A 24,521-nucleotide genomic window follows, 5' to 3' on the forward strand; every position below is an offset into this window, starting at 1 on the left:
ATTTTGCAACTATTGTTTGGTACACTGTTGGATTATAAGATTAGGAAAACAGGAAAGATTCTTAAAACGGTTTCATCTCAAATCAATATGTCTAATCTCCATAATTATTTGGTGAAATGCTGTGTAATAAGTGGAATGACTCTTAATTGTCTGTCTAGTTTGAACTTGCCGTGCTAGCAAAAGCTTTGCGCTAAAAAACCTAATAAAATATTTCGACTCAGATCAATATTTCATATCTAATTATATACTTATGTGGCAAGTACCCGTGTAAAAAGCGGAATAATGTACATCCAGCCGATTGTTATCTCAGAATAAACCCTGGCATGTCTCCCTATTTACATGTCTCCCTATTTAAGTTTCAACTCTTGACACCCTGGACCCTGGTTACGGCCCCTACGAAGCATGAATGAATATGCAACATTCATACTGTCAAATTTCTTTGAGGGCCTGTTAAAAGCACATATATATTTCCCTTAAAACTAAGATTGTGAGATTACAAGAGCAGGAATTATCTTTGAGTTTGTAGATAACGGGGGAAGTGTGACAAGAATCTGGGTGAAATGTGTTCATTCATAGATTAATGAGTTTAAAGAAAGGAACGTACACAAGACAAATATATAAAGCTTCCTTCCAACACCAGACACACGTTCAGACTTGCCCAGTGTCTGTTCATAGATCAATCCCTGGAGAATGTCGTTGCTGAGCACATCAAGTTCCAACACTTTTGTTAACATCTCCAGAGATCAACAAAATCAGCCTTTGGTAAGTGTAGACATAACTGTGTGATGCAAGTAGTAGCTACTAGGTCCTTGCAATGTTGCACTGAATGCCATTTTGCATCAAAAAATGAGGTCTTTCTCTCTTCGATATGGGCCCATGTTTAAGTGGCTCCAGCTGTCACATTTTGTTCGCAGATATTTCCTTGCAGCTTTTGTCTGTGGGCAGTTGCAGAAGCTAGCTGAACAAACTCTGAGTTTCAGAGTATGTTTAATGCTCAAGAAAACAAACAAATCCAACCTGGTTTAGATCGAGTTCAGAGAGATCACAATGCATGTTCTCTCAGGGTTATCTATTCTGCCAGTACCAATGTTTTTGGAGATCATTTCAAGAGTCATTAATCACATAGGGCCCTATCTTGCACCCAGCGCAACTGACTTTGTTCACCGACGCATGTATCATTCCTATTTTGCACCCGTGCACAGCGGACTTTTCCCTCCACAGACGCACGTCGGTAAACTAGGGAATGAACTTGCGCTCCCGGGGGCGGTTCAGCGAAAAGAGGAGGCGTGTTCCGGCGCAAACGTTCCCTGGTGCTATTTTGCAGTTTCAGAAAACAATTCCACCACTGACCAGGAGAAACCTCGTCTAAAGTCAGTGGCGCGTTGCGCATGTTATTCAGGGACTATTTTAAGGGCGCATGCTTGGCCATAATGTAGCGTGAGCACAACGCACACACACTTTGCTTATCTCATCTACACACAGACGCAGCAGTTTTCATTTTTAGAAAACCATACATTATTACAAGGAAAAATATTATCACACGAGGGAAATCATTGTTGTGTCCATGAAGATGTGAAAATAGGCATAAATCTAGCTTACACATTTACCCAAATTATCATACGCCTGTTTAACCGAAGCTAATCTGGGTGTGTTTCTCCATCCCCAATGTCACTTCTCTGTGTTTTACGGCCCTGACGAGAACGTCGGTCTCCTCGGCTGTGAACCGCTCCTGGCAAATCCGCCGTTATAATAGCAATCCGCCATGGAACAAGCGCGCCTGCTCTTAAAGGGAATGTGAGATGACGCTCTGATTGGTTTATTTCACGTTACGCCCAAACCACACCTATGAGTAATGAAGCGACTTCAGACCAACACATTTTAGATTTGCGTCGGGCGCAAGAGTCATTTATCCCGCCGGTATAACAGCAACAGCGCCCGAGATCCGCCCACAAAGTTACTTGTGTTTCGCGTTTGATACTTGCGTTTCAGATCGTTAAAATAGGGCCCATGATGTGTATGGATCATGTTCCATGTTTTATTCAGCAAGTGGTCAATCAATCAATCAATCAATCAGTGGTTGAGGAATACTGCAGTATAGTATCCTAATGAAATCAAATCCTTGAAAACCAGCAGCAAAATAGACACCACATTTTAATCTAAATTATGCAAACATTAAAAAGACCATTGTGTTGACACAGACGTTTGGATCATCAAGTTTATTTGCAAATGAATTACAGTGAAGTTTAGTAGTCCACACACCAGTGCTGCACATCCACACTAAACCATTCCTTATTTACACGTTTTTATACTTCATCTTAAATCCCCAAACCAACTGTTCATCACAAGCTCCCGTGACAAAAAAAATGTACATGATAAATGAGTTTTGAATATATGAAAAATCATACAGCTGAGTAAAACCAGCATTTCAACACTATACAATTGTTTAGATTTGTTAACAAACGTGTCCACATTCCATCACTTCATTTTAAATAGTCAAAATATTAAACGTGAATAAATGTGAAGTTTCCTGTATTTAACGCTGCATGCCTCAGCAACAGAAGCAAAATTAATACTCATGTCTGTATATTAAAGGAAAATTATATACTGTGCACATTCTATTACAAAATACCAAATATGGCTCTCACAATGTTTATTTGTGCCTCGAGTGTAGCTTTAACCCTTCGTTCTCCATTTATACATCCACCGTATCAAAACAAAAAAAGAGAGAACATGGAAAAATACATGGGCCTTTATACTTTACACACTGCAATCCATGACTAATGACCGCAGTCGTGATGAAGAAGAGAAGGACGGTTTATGATGCATTAATATGACATCACAGCACACTGGAAACAAGAAAATCAAAGAGGACTGGTGTTTATCTGTTGCACTGATATTCAAACACACCAATCCTTCATGCAGAACTGGTGTTGATGAGGGATTTCGCAAAACGTCTTAATTTCTAACCTCACACTTGCTCTTTTGAGTTCATTAATTTTGACTAGCTCTCTAAAGTTAGTGTTCAGATAATCTGAACATGACAGAGAATGATTTGAATGGAAGCATTTTCAGGATAAATGAAGTGCAAAGGGCACAGATATCCCTCTGCAAACACTTAAATGATCAACAGCTATGAATTAAAGAAGAGAAGAATGAGTTGTGAGAGAAACTCTACCTGGAAACAGAAATTGTGCGGCTCTTCAGTGCATGTACCTGCATTCGTTTAGCACCTGAGTTCAGAAAGGCGCTCCGATAACCCCTCAGCGAACGAAATATACATTCTCACCCACCCCGTAATGAGAGGGCACGACATGAAACCGTCATGTGACTTAATAACTGCATACATATACACGTTTATAAAGGATGGTGCAGAGAAGTGTCTGTCTAAATGAATTATGAATGTCATTATATGTGCTCAACCTGCTCATTCTGGCATGATCTAAATCTTGTTCAGCATGTGCAATAGTGTCATGTATATACTGTATGAATCTTCACGACGAGCCCTTTGACTGAAGCGGTAATGGACGCTCTCGGCTCTGCGGTCCGGGCGGGTCAGAGTTCGTTGCAGGCCGAGTTCTCAGTGGTTTTAAACATCAGGATGGAGTTGTAAATCTTCAGCGCAGGTCCTAGTTTAATGCTGAGGATCTTCACCAGGTCCACCTGAGTCAGTAGCAGGAAGGCCTCGCCGTCAATTTGCTGAAACCAAACAACAATAAATCAGCTGATAAACACACACACACACACACACACACACACACACACACACACACACAGCTGTCAGTGCTGAAGATGAAGGTTCGTGTCATAAACTACTGACTGCTGATCTCATGTCTGTTTATGTGTGACATGTGGTGATTATTCATCACCATGTAGTTATTTATGCTGGCAATTCAATGGAAAATGTGCTATATATGAAATAATAATGTGTTGATGTGGATATGTATGATCATATACTGCACAAATGAAAGGTGCTTCATCTCAATTGATTATTTTCTCTTCATATTTAGATCAGATCATTTATAACTAAGAATGCACCAATATTAAAATTCGATAAGTCGATAATTATTTTCATATTACGGCTGATGATAACGGATTAATGGACGATACTGAAAGAATCAATTTGTCTAAATAAATTAAAATTAAACCACTAAAAACTAAAATCAATCACTTTAAATGCTACAAGTGAATTTAGACAATCAATCGCACGATTTACAGTGATTGATTGAGCGTGACAGTTGTGTGCATGGAGTGGACTGGCTGCGGGATATTAAGAGTGTGACACTGATTTAATCCAACAGTTCAATAAACAAGAAGTGATTTATGTTAACTTCCATTTTAGATGCAATAGATACTTACCTAGTTTAAAAAAAAAAAAAAAAAAAAAAGAGAGGCACTGCTGTTTTAATATATATTAGCACTCTTGCAGAAACACTTGACCTGTCAAATTAGTGGAACACAATAATTGGTTTTATAATATAAAAGAGAAAAAGAAGTACAATAATTTTCACCAGTGATCTGAGACTTTTGGACCCCAATGTCCGTCAGCACTCATTCATGCAGTTCCCATTTGCACATAGTAAATCAAATTATAAAACAAAAGATAAAGACACAGAAGAGAACAGGAGGAGAGAGAGAGGAGGAAGAGCAGATAGACAGAGAGAGAGGAGGAAGAGCAGATAGACAGAGAGAGAGGAGGAAGAGCAGATAGACAGAGAGAGAGGAGGAAGAGCAGAGAGAGAGGAGGAAGAGCAGATATACAGAAGAGAACAGGAGGAGAGAGAGAGGAGGAAGAGCAGATAGACAGAGAGAGAGGAGGAAGAGCAGATAGACAGAGAGAGAGGAGGAAGAGCAGATAGACAGAGAGAGAGGAGGAAGAGCAGATAGACAGAGAGAGAGGAGGAAGAGCAGATAGACAGAGAGAGAGGAGGAAGAGCAGATAGACAGAGAGAGAGGAGGAAGAGCAGATATACAGAGAGAGAACAGGAGGAGAGAGAGAGAGGAGGAAGAGCAGAGAGAGAGAGAGAGAGAGAGAGAGATGCTCGTCCCTCCACATCCTGAGGGACGAGCAGAGCAGCAGACACCCAATAAACACACACTCACTCACAACCTAACACACCCCATCACACACACACACACACACACACACACACACACACAGCCTAACACACCCCATCACACACACACAGCCTAACCCATCCCATCACACCTACACACATATATAATGTTCAAGTTCAGTGTTTGTTTATTTTTGTTTTTTATATACATGATCTCTGCAATATAATCCTTTTTATTTTATTTATTAATCTTTGTTTACACTATTATTATTGCTTTATGTTATCTGTATTATTATTTTTGCAATAATTAGCCAAGATAATATATATAATACTCTCTTTTTTATTTAATTTAACTATTATTATAATTTTGTGTACTAAATGTTCTAAATCATTTTCTATGTTGTTGTGATGCTTTGGCAATACAAAATGTACTTTTTTGTCATGCCAATAAAGCTTTCTGAATTGAATTGAATTGAATTGAGAGATAGGAGGAAGAGCAGATAGAGGAGAGAGAGAGAGAGAGAGGAGGAAAGAGAGAGAGAGAGAGAGGAGGAAGAGCAGATAGACAGAGAGAGAGGAGGAAGAGCAGATATACAGAGAGAGAACAGGAGGAGAGAGAGAGAGGAGGAAGAGCAGAGAGAGAGAGAGAGAGAGAGAGAGAGAGAGAGAGAGAGAGAGAGAGGAGGAAGAGCAGATAGAGGAGAGAGAGAGAGAGAGGAGGAAGAGCAGATAGACAGAGAGAGAGGAGGAAGAGCAGATAGAGGAGAGAGAGAGAGAGAGAGGAGGAAGAGCAGATAGACAGAGAGAGAGAGAGGAGGAAGAGCAGATAGAGGAGAGAGAGAGAGGAGGAAGAGCAGATAGACAGAGAGAGAGAGAGAGGAGGAAGAGCAGATAGACAGAGAGAGAGAGAGAGGAGGAAGAGCAGATAGACAGAGAGAGAGAGAGAGAGGAGGAAGAGCAGATAGACAGAGAGAGAGAGAGAGGAGGAAGAGCAGATAGACAGAGAGAGAGAGAGAGAGGAGGAAGAGCAGATAGACAGAGAGAGAGAGAGAGAGGAGGAAGAGCAGATAGACAGAGAGAGAGAGAGAGGAGGAAGAGCAGATAGACAGAGAGAGAGAGAGGAGGAAGAGCAGATAGAGGAGAGAGAGAGAGGAGGAAGAGCAGATAGACAGAGAGAGAGAGAGAGGAGGAAGAGCAGATAGACAGAGAGAGAGAGAGAGGAGGAAGAGCAGATAGACAGAGAGAGAGAGAGAGAGGAGGAAGAGCAGATAGACAGAGAGAGAGAGAGAGGAGGAAGAGCAGATAGACAGAGAGAGAGATAGCTATTCACAACGCCAGAGTCAGCTAATTCTCTAGAGAGACCCACTGTATTTATTCATTTATTAGGATAAATTGTGTTTATTTATCTATTTATTTATATTTACTATGCTACATATGACATGATCTATACATATATGTTTTATTTGTTTTATTATTTATATATAATATGTTGATGCTTTGGCAACATTGTGTTACACAGTCATGCTAATAAAGCTCATTTTGAATTTGAATTTGAATTTGAGAGAGAGAGAGGGGAGGAAGAGCAGATAGACAGAGAGAGAGAGAGAGAGAGAGGAGGAAGAGCAGATAGACAGAGAGAGAGAGAGAGAGGAGGAAGAGCAGATAGACAGAGAGAGAGAGAGAGAGAGAGAGAGAGATGAGGAAGAGCAGATAGACAGAGAGAGAGGAGGAAGAGCAGATAGAGCAGATAGACAGAGAGAGAGAGAGAGGAGGAAGAGCAGATAGACAGAGAGAGAGAGAGAGGAGGAAGAGCAGATAGACAGAGAGAGAGAGAGAGAGACAGAGGAGGAAGAGCAGATAGACAGAGAGAGAGAGAGAGGAGGAAGAGCAGATAGACAGAGAGAGAGAGAGAGAGAGGAGGAAGAGCAGATAGACAGAGAGAGAGAGAGAGGAGGAAGAGCAGATAGACAGAGAGAGAGAGAGAGGAGGAAGAGCAGATAGACAGAGAGAGAGAGAGAGAGAGAGAGAGAGATGAGGAAGAGCAGATAGACAGAGAGAGAGGAGGAAGAGCAGATAGAGCAGATAGACAGAGAGAGAGAGAGAGGAGGAAGAGCAGATAGACAGAGAGAGAGAGAGAGGAGGAAGAGCAGATAGACAGAGAGAGAGAGAGAGAGAGACAGAGGAGGAAGAGCAGATAGACAGAGAGAGAGAGAGAGGAGGAAGAGCAGATAGACAGAGAGAGAGAGAGAGAGGAGGAAGAGCAGATAGACAGAGAGAGAGAGAGAGGAGGAAGAGCAGATAGACAGAGAGAGAGAGAGAGAGGAGGAAGAGCAGATAGACAGAGAGAGAGAGAGAGGAGGAAGAGCAGATAGAGGAGAGAGAGAGAGAGGAGGAAGAGCAGATAGACAGAGAGAGAGAGAGAGAGGAGGAAGAGCAGATAGACAGAGAGAGAGAGAGAGGAGGAAGAGCAGATAGACAGAGAGAGAGAGAGAGGAGGAAGAGCAGATAGACAGAGAGAGAGAGAGAGGAGGAAGAGCAGATAGACAGAGAGAGAGAGAGAGAGGAGGAAGAGCAGATAGACAGAGAGAGAGAGAGAGGAGGAAGAGCAGATAGACAGAGAGAGAGAGAGAGGAGGAAGAGCAGATAGAGGAGAGATTTAAACTAAATTACGATTCCTGGGACAAAACCCCTGTTGAAACTTTCCACCTTGAGTTCTGCAAGAACATCCTGGGAACTCACAGAAACGCTCCGAGTCTGGGTTGCCGGGCAGAATTAGGCAGATTCCCTCTCCTATCTGAGATCCAGAAGAGAGCCGCAAAGTTCTGGTTCCATCTATCAGACGCGCAGACAGAGAGTTACCATCACTGCGCTCTCAGACACAGGGCAGGACACCCCGAGAGCGACCCCATGACACATTTAGTGGAAAAACACCAACTTAATCCAACAATTCAGTTCAGACACGCAAAAGTAAAAGAAATAGGGAACATAACCAAAGAAGAATACATACAAGACTGGCAGATAAAGGTCACACAAGTAAATAAATTAAAATACTTCCACAAAATAAAGTCTGATTATAAATTGGCCCCATACCTGAGCGATATCAGTAACTATGGTCAGAGAAAGCTCCTGACGAGGTATCGCATTAGTGACCACAGTCTGTGTGTGGAGACGGGCCGGCACAAGCCGAGCTGGAGAGCCAGAGAGCTCAGACTGTGTTCACACTGCACTGTGTGTGTGTGTGTGTGTGTGTGTGTGTGTGTGTGTGTGTGTGTGTGTGTGTGAGAGAGCTCAGACTGTGTTCACACTGCACTGATGGAGGCGTAGAGGACGAGTGTGTGTGTGTGTGTGTGTGTGAGAGAGCTCAGACTGTGTTCACACTGCACTGATGGAGTCGTAGAGGACGAGCTACACTTCCTCACCCAGTGCAGCAAGTATAAACACATCAGAGACTCTTATTTCACACTAATAGCTCAGATTTTACCCCAGTTCCAACAAGCGAGCCTCATAGACAAACTGTCTTATATTCTGGGAGAGAAAGAAGAGTGTGTTCTCCTGGCAGCGCAGTATGTGTCTTCCTGCCATCATATGAGGGACAAGGGCTGAACCCTCTTCCCTTAAACTGCTCTCTGGACTTTTTTTTTTTTTTTTTTCATTGTGATATATTTATGCATAATATTGAAATGTATTTTTTTTTTTTATTATTATTATTATTGTTCACTTTTATGTATCAACATGTACGTATATGTTTGTATATGTCTATTGCTTTGGCAATATTGTGCTATTTTACACAGTCATGCCAATAAAGCTCATTTGAATTGAATTGAATTGGAGAGAGAGAGAGGAGGAAGAGCAGATAGACAGAGAGAGAGAGAGAGAGAGAGAGAGGAGGAAGAGCAGATAGACAGAGAGAGAGCAGGATTATTTAAAGCTCTAGCCCTCCGGCCTGTTTAACACACTCTTGTTAGTGGTAAACAGGAAGATGCAGTGACGTGGGATGACTTGACATGCCTAAAAATGATTTCAATGAGATCTTCTCACATATCCCATCATGCACCTCTTCCTTAAGCACCATGAGATTCTGTTCCTTAAATGCTCCAGTTCCTCCTTACGATGAAGGACTAGTTCAGCACTTCTCTGAGGATTCAGTCATTCTAACTCTGCTCGTGATTAAAGGGAATAATTTACCTCCTCTCTGAAGGTGCGCACTTGTTCTTTGCAGCCTGGAAGACCTTGGATAAACTCAATCACCTGCAGAATAACAATGAGGATTAGAGGAGGAACGGCACTGCAGTTTACAACAGCTGGGTTCAAAACAAATCAGCTGACCTAAAATAACACAGCATTAACTCAACAAAGCGTAACAGGTGTGATCTGGAGATACCTCGTCCACGCTCCACGCTGCCACTTTCCCGGCCGTGATGCCCGCCACTGTCGGAAGCAGCTTGCTGTGCTGATCCCAGCAGTGAGGCATGCTGGGAGACGGGCTGGAACATGGCATGAATACAGACTGGTGCAAAGCCTGCTGCAGAGTCAACTCTAAGAGAGAGAGAAAGAGAGAGGGGAGTTATTAAAGACTTTCTCAAGTCTTGATGTAGTGTTCAGGCTCTACTAGAACAGGTTCTCCTGCTTGAATGTTGATTATTCTCCTCATATTCTCCATTGTTGCGGCTCCTCTCTTCCCAGTCTGTCAGTAACGCTCTGTTTACTTCCTGTCTCTATGAAGCCCCTCCTCCTGAAAAGCACACTGTGCTCTGATTGGTCGGCTGGAGCAGTGTGTTGTGATTGGTCGAGCGCTTCGAGTGTGTTTGGGAAATGTCCCGCCCCTTTCCATAACCGCCAGTTTAACACACTACTAACTAACTCAACCAGGCCCCGCCCCTTTATTCTGCGTATAGCTTGGGCACAAATGATTAAAAATTAGGAATATTGTGATATGTTCGTTCCCGGAAGAAAACATCTCAGTTACGACTGTAACCTTGGTAACCTGAGAAAGACAATGCGTTAAATCCATTTAATGATCATCAATGTCCATCCATAATCCATAATCCATTTTCATGAGGGCAAGAGGACACACAGCTCTGCTATAGTTACATTATTACAGCTTTGACTCAAATAGGCAAAAATGAGAGTCCACAATTAAATGTACAGTAAAATATATTAATTAGTGTTTTTTTTTACAATCACTAGGACACATTTCTCAATACTTGAGACTCTTTTCCTACTCTCTTCACTCAGTGATCACAGCATCAGTCTATGTGAGGTAAACTGAGGATCATTGCTTTGACACAAAATGCATTCAATGCCGACATCTTTCAATTGACATGAATTATTTTCTCACTTAGACACAAACATCACCAAAACCCAATGACCCTACAGGCCAAATTGCACACGTTTACATTAAGTTAAAACCTAACACAACACAAACATGAATAAGAGAAATTTGCACCATTTCTACAGTAATACCATATTGAAATATATTCCGAATCCAAGAAATCCCATGCTATCAAAGCAATTAGATGAAACTGAACACCAACACGTCTTTGAGTTTCATTACCATCCAGTCAAAAGGGGGAAACTTAGGAATAATTTTGTATTTTGTCTTTCAGAAGATGTGTAATAGCGCCCCCTACCGTATAACAGTGGAAACACGGATTGCTGGAAAATTCTGTCAATGGCGGGGAAAGCGTTAAAAGTATCCATGTGTGAATCCTGCGTCTAATACCACTCTATACATGACAGACAAGCAAGAGTGACTTTTCTCTTTTTCTCAGCATTATTGCCGTTTTATTATTATTGATGACATCATAGACAGTGGCAGGTCTAATTGGCTGCAGTAACACTAATTAAACTGTTTAAATCTGAGAGATGTTTGTTACGGCAAATTGTGTGCTTTGAAATTTGACAGTAAAAGTAAATCTTGTTCATAAATGACAAAATTACTTTCCTCGTTTGTGCACTTCACCTTGTGGGTGTTGCTATTTTTTCATTTGTTCGGAACCGCCTTACGAATAAAGTAGCCTTCTTGCGGCGCCAAAAGCCATGTAAATTCATCAGCTGGTCCACTTCAGTGCGGCATGCACAGCACTCATGAGCCGTCATGCTCCGTGCTGGAGGCCAAACACTGACACAACACCGCTGCCGTTTCATGGCTAATTCACTCTGACAGAGTCCTTCTTTAAAGTTGGAACAAAAAGGAACTGCGCTGCGTTCCCTAAAAGCATCATGAGCCCAAGATGATCATGGAGACCATGTTATCTACAATCAACTTAGCTCACAATGCTTTCGGGAAACACAGCCCAGAACGTTTTAAGAAAGCGTGCTTATCTCAAGATAACGTCAATACAGGAAGATTTCATCTCTCTGCACTTAAAGGTGCTGTATGTAGCTTTTTCACTCTACTAAAGCATAAAAACACCATAATGTGTTTGCATATATTGAGGAAACATGCTAAGTTCACATACTCGTTTCTCTGAAAAACACTTCTGCAGCCAGTTATTTTATTTTGAAATGTGCATTTCCAGGCTGGAATGTTCATTATTGTTTTGGTCTGTGCGATACTGCATGTTGCCAATTTACCAATTTTCATTGTCCATTGCGCTCGTTCCTGTTGCGTGGCCGTCCAGTCTGAGGAGCAGGAGGCAGGAGAAACGACGATGTCCTATGTTTTGAATTTGACTGCAGTACCTATTTCAACCACTAGTTGTCATTCTTACATACTGCACCTTTAAAGGTCAGTCTGCACTTTTATTGAATAAGAAGTTGTGATCTACGATAAATTAGCCAAGGGCTGGTAAAGCAGTATCTCTGTGTTGTTTACACAGGTATGGAGGTTGTTAAAGGGATACTTCACCGTTTTTTCATATTAAACTATGTTATTCCCTTAACTAAGACGAGTTGATACATACCTCTCTCATCTCAGTGCGTGCACTCAATCGCTCTAGCGTGCGGTGACACTTTGATAGCACTTAGCTTAGCCCAGTATATTCAGTGGTATCTAACAGCAATGAATTTAGAAGTGACCAAACACATCAACGTTTTCCCTATTTAAAAACAGTTACACGAGTAGTTATACGACCAAGTATGGTGACACAAAATAAAACGTGCCGCTTTTCTAAGCGGGTTAAAAAAGGATAACTATAATGTAGGGCGGAATAGCACTTTTGGGAGTACTTCGACTCGGCGCAGTAAAAAGTCACGCCTGATCCTCTTCCTCTCACTTCTGTCATTAGAAGTAGAACAAACGTGACTTTTTACTTTTACGCTGCTTCCTCCTGTGTCACCTGAGCCCCTTTCACACAGCGCGTTGATCCCGGGAAATTGCTGTAAAATTGCTAGAGTGCCTTCTGTGTGAATGCAAACACGTCCCGGGATCGACGCCAGGATGGGGACCTAGTAACATTGGGATCATCGGGATCAGTCTCGGAACGCACCCTGTGTGAACAAAAGCCAGGACCAATGCCGTAAAGGGTGTGTTGTAGTGATGACGCACGTGCCATCGCAATGACAGTTATCGTGCGACTCTGTTGTTCTTAGAAGAAGTTTGTGTTCGTCATCAACAAAGAACGAACGAAAAAAAAAACTGGAATGAAGCAGAGACCAGGAGCTCATTACTATCCGCGCTGAAGCTGAGATCGTTCGCCAGCTTTGTGGAACTGTACGCGATGCGTTAGTGTACATGTTTTCGACGCGTACGTTACACGTCACATCCTGACGTCGCGTGTCTTTACGGGATGTGTGTGAACGTACTCGCAGATTCCGGAAAATCAATGGCAGTGTGAATGAACCAAAATCAAACGATCCCGGGACAAATCCCGGGACACATTATCCGTGTATTTTCCATAATCTCTGTGTGAAAGGGGCTCTTCAGTAGCAACAGCTGTCGCTTTGATGATGCAAATGTACCGTGGTTCTGGCACAAAAACAGAACCACGTTTTTCAGATTAAGGGCCCTATCTTGCACCCAGCGCAACTGACTTTGTACACCGACGCATGTTTCATTCCTATTTTGCACCCGCGCACAGCGGACTTTTCCCTCCACAGACGCACGTCGGTAAATTAGGGAATGAACTTGCGCTCCCGGGGGCGGTTCAGCGAAAAGAGGAGGCGTGTTCCGGTGCAAACTTTCCCTGGTGCTATTTTGCAGTTTCAGAAAACAATTCCGCCACTGACCAGGAGAAACCTCGTCTAAAGTCAGTGGCGCGTTGCACATGTTATTCAGATGCTATTTTAAGGGCGCATTCTTGGCCATAATCAATGTAGCGTGTGCACAACGCACACACACTTTACTTCTCTCATCTACACACAGACGCAGCAGTTTTCATTTTTAGAAAACCATACATTATTACAAGGAAAAATATTATCACACGAGGGAAATCATTGTTGTGTCCATGAAGATGTGGAAAAATAGGCATAAATCTAGCTTACACATTTACCCAAATTATCATACGCCTGTTTACCCGAAGCTAATCTGGGTGTGTTTCTCCATCCCCAATGTCACTTCTCTGTGTTTTACGGCCCTGACGAGAACGTTGGTCTCCTCGGCTGTGAACCGCTCCTGGCAAATCCGCCGTTATAATAGCAATCCGCCATGGAACAAGCGCGCCTGCTCTTAAAGGGAATGTGAGATGACGCTCTGATTGGTTTATTTCACGTTACGCCCAAACCACACCTATGAGTAATGAAGCTGCTTCAGACCAACACATTTACATTTAGGGCGAGACCCGCCCACAAAGTTACTTGCGCTTCGCGTTTGATACTTGCGTTTCAGATCGTTAAAATAGGGCCCTGAGTGTGAAAGCACACTTATATTCAGACCTTCACAACTTCTCAAGAAAAAAACATGCTCGTACTTCAGTGTGAGTAGCGCTCTAGTGATGACACTAAGGTGAATGAGTGCAGTCAGTACTGGATAATCACTGCACAGTTATGAGGCTATGGATGCTCAGTTTCAGACATTCATTACCAGAGCACATAGCCAGTGGGAACCATCTGACGTCTGTTATATAAACACATAAATGTCTCTGATAATGGCCCTATCCAAGTCATTAGCAGTCATAAAAACACTTCCTCAAGGGAATTCATAAAAACCATGCGGCAGAGTACATCTAGATATCTAAGTGGCAATAGAGTATGTTTGTTCTCACAGTCTATTAAACCCTGATGAAACTCTCCTAAATCATCCTCTAATGTACTCCAGTGAAAAAGTTACAAATGACAGGAACTTGCACTAGAAACTCAAAAAGACAAATGAAGTGGCGACGAGAGTGCATATATCAGATTATGTCTCTGCAGTGTGTTTGTTTCATATAATTATTGAGGCATTAGAATCTGAATGCATTATGGGATGCCAGTGCAAAAGTCACAATTATTTCTACAGCGCTTTATACAATAGAGATTGTTTCAAAGCTGCTTCACAGTAATTAACTGGAAAATAACAGTGTTAATGGTGCAAAGTTCATCAATAAAAAAACAACACATTTAATTGAGCTGTAAAGCAGCTCTACAGAAGAAAATAGTGTAATTATTCACATCAATTCAGTTTAGTGTTGATTAAGTTAATTTGAATAACAGTGTTGATGTTGCAAAGTTAGTGTTATTCAGTTGAATGCAGTTCAAATTTGCTCTCATTTGATAGTATCAGTGCAGTTACATCGATAATATTACTGACTTTTATAAACAGTTTAGTGTTTTTTTTTTTAATTAAAGTCTCATGTCTCACAACAGTATTACCGCAGTTCAACAATCAATTAAAACAATATTGACTGAATAAATATCTTCTTTTGAGTCCAGCTGTTGTGGAAGCACATGATGGTGAGTAAATAAGGACAGTTTTTTTTGGGTGAACTATCCCTTTAAATTCACCCCTATGCTCTTTTAATTGTGATTCTGTGCTAAAAGAAAATCTGCAAAAATTGTCAATTTAACATTTTATCCAATATATTATGGCATGTGTGATGGGGAAATGCACTGCATAGTGGGACTGACCCATTTCCTCAGAAACTCCCACAGTTCCACTTAACTTCTGGCTGGATTTACCGTATTTAAGCATATGCCCAGATGCACAAATCTAAGGCCCAATCCCAATTCTATTTTATACCCCTTCGTCTAGCCCTAACCCTTCGCCTACCTCTTACCCTTGACCCTTGAAACAGAGTGGCAAGGCGTAGGGGTGAAAATATTCCCCTAAGAAATGGGACACCACTACCACCGTTACACGTCATTATACGTCGTCGCTAAGAGATGCGCTGATGTTAATCACAAACTTCCAAGATGCCGTCTTCAGCCGCAGTCATCGCAGTTGCGTGGGTTTCAGCTATTTTTTTTGCATTTGTCTTGTGAAGTTCGGAGACGACGATATCTTTGACGCCCAAGTTTGCTGGTGGATCAGTTTATGGTATGTATGATGGCTGCAAAGACGTTTAGTTGCAATTTTAACGTAACGTTAGAAGCTGTACATGTAAAACGTCCGAGGACTTGTATTCTGTGGTGTTGTATAAACACGTTGGAGGTACAGACCTATGTTTGAATCCAATCCGAGTTTAAATCTGCTCTGAAAACTCATCTGTTTGATTCAGCTTTTAATATGTAATTGGATTTTTGTATTTATTGATTACAAGTGATCATTGATTGTTTCATTGTGTATCTGGTTGTAATTATTGTACAGCACTTTGGTCGGTTGACAGCCGGTAGTAAATGTGCTCTATAAATAAACAGAACTTGAAGGGGTATCTGGCCCTTCCTCCTATCCCTACCCCTCCAACCAAAAGAGAATCGAGACAACCCTACCTCTTCACGTGAACGCGCAAAACAGACGGGTAGGGGAAAGTGAAGGGGTATAATTGGGATTGGGCCTAAAGGTTTTTGGTCCGTAATCACATTCATCATCAACACATCTGTCCTCACTGGCACTATCCCACCACACTCAAGCAGACTCAGGCAACTCCACTGCCTTACAACCCACTCTAACCATACAAACAATCCCTGTGGCCTGCAAGAGCTGCCTCCAAACCGTCTGTGTGTCCGTCAGCCGCTCACGACACCATTAATCACCAGATCCTCCCATCACAACGGCTCTCTGCTGCTTTGAGTCCGGCTTCATCCTCTAGAGGAACCTAGAGTCACATCCCCGGCCGAACACCCCCCAGGCCCTGCCAGCCGCTCATGCAGGTTTGCATTATTCACCATCAGGGAGAGTCATGGCTCTCGTCATCTCTAGACTGGATCACTGCTCTTCAACTGAACCTCTGCAAATGATCCAGGATGAGCCTAAAGGCCTGATATACTCACGGCAAAGTTATTTGCTTTTTTATTCTTCGCTTTGGGGTAAAAATAGGTTTTCCTTTTCAGTGACGTACTGTTAGCGAACATCCCGCTGGCGTCCACGCTGCTGAGAGCTAGTTTATGTAAATATGTGCACTTTCCTCTCAATAACTAAATAAACACACGATACAAATGCCAGCGGTGAGAAAACAGCAGTTCAGAAAGCATCTGATCAGTGTTTGCACCAGCTCTGTGATTCAGCACTCCAGTCACGTCATGTTTATTTCTACAGCACTTTATACTATAGATTGCTGCTACAGTTTTACTGTATTAAACATGAAAAACAGTGTCAGTGTCGCTTTCAGTTAGAATTACAGCTTCAGTTTCTACTATAAAGCGGTTCTCCAGTGTGTTTTTACTCGCGTCTGAACAGAAGAAATGAACCAGAGATTTACACCTCAAAGAGGGCGGGGCCTCAGAGCCACGCCCACCTATTACATCATCATCGCCACAGACCAATGGGAGGTCGAAGGTGTTTACCAGCCAGAGCGAACTTTTCCAGAAAGTTGCTTTATCGAACTCCCAAAACAAACTCCAAAAGAACTTGATTTCGATTCGATTTTGTTCGTTCTTCGATTGAAATACACTACTGTTCAAAAGTTTGGGGTCAGTGAGATTTTTAATGTTTTTAAAAGAAGTGTCTTCTGCTCACCAAGGCTGCATTTATTTGATTAAAAATACAAACAAAAACAGTAATATTGTGAAATATTATTATGATGTAAATCATCTGTTTTCTGTGTGAATATACAGTAAAGTGTAATTTATTCCTGTGATCAAAGCTGAATGTTCAGCATCATTACTCCAGTCTTCAGTGTCACATGATCCTTCAGGAATCACTCTAATATGAGGATTTGATGCTCAAGAAACATTTATGATTATTATCAGTGTTGAAAACAGTTTTTTACATGTTTATTTCATGATGCTATGATGAATAGAAAGTTCAAAAGAACAACATTTATCTGAAATCTAAAGCTTTTGTAACATTAAACACGACCCTTCAAAAGTTTGGGGTCAGTAAGAATTTTAATTTTATTTTTGGGGGAAAGAAATAAAATAAATCAATACTTTTATTCATCAAGGATGAGTTAAACTGATCAAAAGTTACAGTAAAGACATTTATAATGTTAGAAAATATTCTATTTTAAATAAATGCTGTTCTTTTGAACTTTCTATTCATCAAAGAAACAAATTTGTACTGTTTTCAACATTGAAATTAATAATTAATGTTTCTCGAGCATCAAATCCTCATATTAGAGTGATTTCTGGAGGATCATGTGACACTGAAGACTGGAGTAATGATGCTGAACATTCAGCTTTGATCACAGGAATAAATTACATTTAATTAATAGAAAACAGTCATTTTAAATTGTCATAATATTTCACAATATTGCTGTTTTTTTTATTGTTTTTGATCAAATAAACGCAGCCTTGGTGAGCAGAAGAGACTTCTTTTAAAAACATTAAAAAAATCTTACTGACCCCAAACTTTTGACCGGTAGTGTATATCGGGGCGCACGTTGCACATCTCTTCATCTCACTTTACTTGTAGCTTTTCTGCTCACATCAAGTTCAAGAGACATCTAAAGATGCCAGTGAACTAACTCAGCAATACTCATGTTTCTGCCTCCTCAGGATGAAACGCTTATGTTGTATTCCTCATTTGCAAGTGACTTAAAATAAAAGCTCCTTCTAATGATAATTTTTTTTGCCAGATTACTGTAAAACATTTTTTTTTACAGTGTCCTGGCCTAAAATGTTGTTCCACTTTGATCTGCTTCCAGTAGAATAAGCGCAGCGGCTAAAAGAGCTTGATTTATCACGGAGAAGATGAAAATGAACTCACTGTACCCGCAGCGTTTGGGGTTTGAGTTCAGGATGTTGTGACCCGAGGTGCTTCAAGTTCTTTAACACTGCTAAGCTGCAATAAACTTCTTCATTAACGTCCTCATCATTTTTTCTTACATTACAATTAAATGTGTCTCGGGCCCCAGAAGATTATCCCTCGCAACGCCCACGACGCTTCCAAGTCCACCCTCACATCTCTCACTATCTGCTACCGGACGGAGTTAAAAAGCTTTTAAGCCGAGGAACAAAGGACCTGCTGTTCAATCCAACCCTCTTCCTCATTAGTGACTGCCACTAAACCTTCAGAGAGGAAGAGGGAGAGACCGGCTCTTCTGGAAGGAGACACAATCCCAGCACGAAACAGGAAGGCAGAAAGAGAGATGGAGTGAGTCATCACAGAAAGAAATGATTTCAGCTCTTCTGCAAATATGAATCACATCATCAACATTGAATTTCACACGCTTCAGACACTGATTCTGTTGCTGTGTGTGACCGTCACCTTAGGTGGCCCCTTCCACCTGACTTAACCTCTAAAGAAGCAGTTTTTGCATGTAAATATAGATCTTATGTAGCTCCGCCCCTTTTCAGCGCTGCGCTCGTTGTCTTTTGTCTTCCGGTCTGTATTTTCACAGTGATTTTGCGTGTTTATTAATGAACGGCTCGTTTTCAAATCTTCCCAGTCGACTGACATTTGTTAAGTCATCTGCTTTAAACATTACAATCCTCATGATAACGTTTGTTAACTTTACATTAAGCAAATCCACTTCAAAAGCTAATTACTCCTGGACAGCAGCGCCATAGAAATATACAGAGCGACCGCAAAAATAGAAGTTAAAAGACAATATTCTAAAGATGGCGGCGCCCTCGTTCCTCTGGCGCATAAGGTCTATAGTATGAAGAGACACACTGATGTCGGTGTAGATCTACCTTTGGTTTCGGTGACTGATGACACCTCACTCTCCACTTCCTCTTCCTGTGGCGGCTCCTCCACCTTACGCACTTTACAGGGACGACCAACCCTGAGGGAGAACATCATCACGACATCATCATCATGACATCATCATCATGACATCATCAATTCATCATGACATCATCATCATCACATCATCATGACATCATCAATTCATCATGACATCATCACTTCATCATGACATCATCATGACATCATCACTTCATCATGACATCATCACTTCATCATGACATCATCATGACATCATCACTTCATCATGACATCATCACTTCATCATGACATCATAATGACATCATCACTTCAACATGACATCATCACTTCATCATGACATCACTTCAACGTGACATCATCACTTCATCATGACATCACTTCAACGTGACATCATCACTTCATCATCACTTCAACGTGACATCACTTCATCATGACATCATAATGACATCATCACTTCAACATGACATCATCACTTCATGACATCATCAGAACAGCAAACTTGTGTTCTAAGTACACTTTTCTAGTGTTCCCATTAAGTTATGAAAACATTATTTCTGAATGTTCTTTGAACATAAAAACACTTTATAATAACTGCACGCTATTAATCATTAGTTAAGCATTAGTAAACAGTTAATTCGTCATTTATAAAGCATTAATAGACATTAATAAGCAGTTTATAAATACGGCAATAAATGCTTTATTCTTGATTTATAAGCATATCTATAATGTGTTTAATAATTGTATTTTCATACTTTATTAATGATCAATTTATCATTTCTAAATGAAGTATAGCATTATGATTTATAAGGGCTTACTAGACAATGTTTCAGATACAAGGATCTAAAATCTGCGCAAATATTTCCAGCTGAGGTATGATTTTGCATATATTTCATGTGTAATATAAAGCTCATTATGCAAATCCCTTCTGTACAGTAAACAGAAGATTCTCAAGGCTATTTCTGAACAGCTGAACAGGAGAAACGCAATCTCAGGATAAACAAGCAAGTGTATCTTCCGAGATGATGGAGAGAGCCATAGTATGGAGCAAGTCATCGCAACAGATTGTGGAAAATAAAGCTCTGTTGACTAACAGGTCATTATGTCAACAGTGCAACCGAGAAGCGTCACTTTACTCCCAGTAAACACTGAATCAGCTGGTTAGACGGCGTCAAGGACAGCTGTGTGTGTGTGTGTGTGTGTCAGAGGATCTTCTGTTTGCATACAGACAATTAAGTATTTGCTAGGAGCATTTATTACACCTTATATTCCCCGGACATTTTAAACTCATTACTGCAATCTTCATTCTCATTAGTTGTATATTAGTTAATTTGTAAAATGGTCATGATAGTGTTTTGTTGTCACTGAGAAACACTGTAAAAGTTTGATTTTCTCTCACCAAGTGAGTGACTGAATCTAACCTTCGCTTGGTCTCTGTGACGACAGGCTTCTTTACAGTCGTTTCCATGGCGACGGTTGCCGTGCTGGGCTTCTCCGGGTGAGATGGGGCAGGGGTGACGGGTTTGCTGGAGAAATGGAGGCGAGACAGTGAGAAACGAACACATCACTGAAGGTGTGCAGAAGGCCAGACATGACAACGTCCTCAGTTTTATCTCAAACAACACACCTGTGGCTTTCAGGGCCTGTCATGACGTGATAAGCAAATCAAAAGTGTGACTATGCTAATTTATGCTAATGTGTTTGCATGAGCAAGTGTTACTCTTTACTAAGCATGCCCTTATACTAAATAAATAAATGCATTCAATTTCCAGATTATAATTCAATTAGCCATAATTCCTTTGTCGCATTTTCCATTTGATTTTTGCCCACTTGGAATGTTCAAGTTTTTTGCACCAAAAATGTCATAATTTGATTTGGTGGCCCAGATAGCAGCATAGTGTCGGCCCAGACCCGGTGTGGTGAACAAAGATAGACTTGGACTATGGCTTAGATATAGTAGATAGTCAGACTTCAGATAGACATCTAAATCAGACCGTTGCACAAAGCACTTAAGACTCTGACTATCTTAAGTAGGACTACACTGCAATGCATTCTGGGTAAAATAAGGCACTTTTCAAAACAAAAAACATGGCGGATCGAGTAAGCGCATTCAGCCGCTCAGTGCAGTTTACCCCAGCGGAGAATATGTGTGTGTTGGAGGAGTATAACAGTTACAAGGACATTTACTTGGGAAATTTAGCGGAGAATGTAGTAACGAGAAGAAATGTGTAAATTAAGAGCCATTTTCTCTTTTCTTTTGGCTGTGTGTAATGTAACTGAGTGTTACTGCTGGTTGCCAAGGTAACAGAATCTTAGACCTCAGTTAGCCTGGGGTAAGAGGGGTCTAACTCTTTTGGTCTAAATTAAGTCAGTCTTTATTTTTGTGAAACAGTCTAACTTGCATTAGACTAGTCTATGAGCAAATATTAGACTTGTCTAACACTATAGACCGCTCTAAAATAGCTTTGTGAAACCGGCCCCCGGCCCACATGTGGATTCCAGACGCGAGTTTCCATCTCTGACATGGTTGGCAACATATAAGATCAAGTGAATAGGCCAGAGACATCATGAGCTGACTTTGATGTAATAATAAGAGGTTATTCAAATGTGTGTGTGTGTGTGAGCTCGAAAGTGTAGACAGCTTCATTAATTATAACCGGAGTCATTCAGTTTTAATGCATCGCAAAATGCCACCGAGTTAGGATGAAACAGCCTGTTTTTGCTACTGTACCTTTAAGACCTTATGTAAACCAACTCAACACAACTATCACAAAACACACACACTGTCATTCATCATCAAGAAGAACCAAGAGGACAGAAACCTTTCAGCAGGATGATCTGTGTCCATTGTGTTATTATTGTGTCGTGTGGAAAACGTGTAAAGATCTTGTCATGTTGATACACATCACAAAGGGGGTGCAAACTTATGCACTATGAATGCAAGATTGAGCTCATAATCATCGATATTTCCCGCTCAGTTCAGCAGTTCTCCATCATAGAGGCCTTGTGAATAATTAACCAGATCCTCTGAGAAACGAACACTCACTCATTGGCGTCAGCTGGAGTCTCTGCGCTGGGTTCTGCTCTGCGCGGGCGACCCACTCCGGTTCCCGGCATCTCTCCGCTCAGGCGATCCGGCAGAACCGAGTCCTTATTAAGGTTGATATCAGAATATGGGCAGCCCACAGCACTGAAACACCGGGAAGCACGGGTCACTTCACAAACATGACCTGCTATCATTGGAGTTCATTAGCTGCTTTGTGTCTACGCTGCAAAAACTGATTTTCTTCATCAGTTTTATTGTCTTATTTTCCAGTACAAATATTGCAACATTCTTAAAGCAAGATATGTTTACTGGAGGAGCAAAATGACTTATGATATCTTGTTTTCGGAAAAACTGATCAGAACTGAGTGAGTTGAAGATTAAAACTAGACAAAATACATGCCGATAAGGGCCAGGAAAATAAAATGCAAATGGGAAAGTAAGTTTTTCTGGCCCCATTGGCAGGTGTTTTATCATCTTTAAGCATAAACTATAAGTAAACAGTTACATATACACCACCGGTCAAAAGTTTTAGATCGGTAAGATTTTTAATGTTTTTAAAAGAAGTGTCTTCTGCTCACCAAGGCTGCATTTATTTGATTAAAAATACAAACAAAAACAGTAATATTGTGAAATATTATTCTAATGTAAATCAGTTGTTTTCTATGTGAATATACAGTAAAGTGTAATGTATTCCTGTGATCAAAGCTGAATGTTCAGCATCATTACTCCAGTCTTCAGTGTCACATGATCCTTCAGAAATCACTCTAATATGAGGATTTGATGATCAAGAAACATTTATGATTATTATCAATGTTGAAAACAGTTTTTTACATGTTTATTTCATGATGCTATGATGAATAGAAAGTTCAAAAGAACAGCATTTATCTGAAATCTAAAGCTTTTGTAACATTAAACACGACCCTTCAAAAGTTTGGGGTCAGTAAGAATTTTAATTTTATTTTTGGGGGAAATAAATAAAATAAATCAATACTTTTATTCATCAAGGATGAGTTAAACTGATCAAAAGTTACAGTAAAGACATTTATAATGTTAGAAAATATTCTATTTTAAATAAATGCTGTTCTTTTGAACTTTCTATTCATCAAAGAATTTTGAAAAAAATTTGTACACAACTGTTTTCAACACTGATAATAATCATAAATGTTTCTTGATCATCAAATCCTCATATTAGAGTGATTTCTGAAGGATCATGTGACACTGAAGACTGGAGTAATGATGCTGAACATTCAGCTTTGATCACAGGAATAAATTACACTTTACTGTATATTCACACAGAAAACAGCTGATTACATTACATTACATTATAATAATATTTCACACTATTACTGTTTTTTTTAAATTGTTTTTTTATCAAATAAATGCAGCCTTGGTGAGCAGAAGAGACTTCTTTTAAAAACATTAAAAATCTATCTTACCGATCTAAAACTTTTGACCAGTAGTGTATATGTATGTATGTGTATATATATATATATATATTTTTTTTTTGTTATTTCAAGTAAATGAATGCTGCAATATTTTTACTGGAGAACAAGACAGACATTCTGGGTACGAAATTCACTTTTTTGCAGTGAAGTCAACATCCCAAAGATCTTTTTGATTTCATTTTGTTTTTACATTCAAGAAACCAATCATATTAGGTCAGATTCCTCAGGTCTTAATGTATCCTTCTGTTGGACCGAAACAATCATTATTTTTGGTTAATAATCACTTCGGTTTGGTGCGCTAGTGGAACAGAACTTACACACACTTTGTAATAAGGATAGTTATTGCTCTTTGTTTAATAAGCTGTACTGACTAGCTGAATTTGCAGTGAAGAACTTCACCACCCATAATCCTCAGAGAGATCCACCAATCACAGCGTCTGGAGCTCAGGCTGAGGGGGAAAGCTTGACGGTTTGAATGTTGGGAAGTGAAGAATTTAAGAACTTAAATATTAGTATTGTAACTTGTAATGTAAAATAAAATAATAATTATTATAAAATATTCATGTTTTCTTTGTACAGTGCAATAGCAAAATGTTATGTTATTATTATTATTATTATTAGTAGTAGTAGTAGTGGTAGTGTTCAATTTGCCAGGATTCCTACAACAGTAATGTGGACTGAGGCACCATCACAACTAACAAGAGCTTTGAAATATTGAAATATTTTACATCTATAATATTAAGTGGTTTGGCTGACAGAAAATTTGGGAACTTCTGGATTAGGGTACAAATTACACATATGAAGCGTGTTTAATCCGGTAAAGTGATATTTTCCATATGAGCTTTGATCCGTAT

General features: G+C 40.4%; 1 protein-coding gene across 2 annotated transcripts in view; it reads right to left on the reverse strand.

Moving 5' to 3' along the window:
• Positions 1 to 2,016: 2,016 nt before the first annotated feature.
• l3mbtl3 (L3MBTL histone methyl-lysine binding protein 3) overlaps positions 2,017 to 24,521 on the reverse strand; it is a gene marked incomplete at its 5' end in the record, with an annotated part of 92,515 nt that continues 70,010 nt past the window's right edge. For both annotated transcript variants that reach the window (XM_079887536.1, XM_079887535.1), the window contains 6 exons: positions 2,017 to 3,696; positions 9,240 to 9,302; positions 9,436 to 9,590; positions 19,146 to 19,237; positions 20,598 to 20,702; positions 22,223 to 22,366. In XM_079887536.1, coding sequence (XP_079743662.1) covers positions 3,553 to 3,696; positions 9,240 to 9,302; positions 9,436 to 9,590; positions 19,146 to 19,237; positions 20,598 to 20,702; positions 22,223 to 22,366 — 703 coding nt within the window. In that variant the 3' untranslated portion in view covers positions 2,017 to 3,552. The remainder of the gene's footprint in view (positions 3,697 to 9,239; positions 9,303 to 9,435; positions 9,591 to 19,145; positions 19,238 to 20,597; positions 20,703 to 22,222; positions 22,367 to 24,521) is intronic.

This window comes from Squalius cephalus (genome assembly GCF_949319135.1).
Source record: "Squalius cephalus genome assembly, chromosome: 12".
Lineage (NCBI taxonomy): Eukaryota > Metazoa > Chordata > Actinopteri > Cypriniformes > Leuciscidae > Squalius > Squalius cephalus.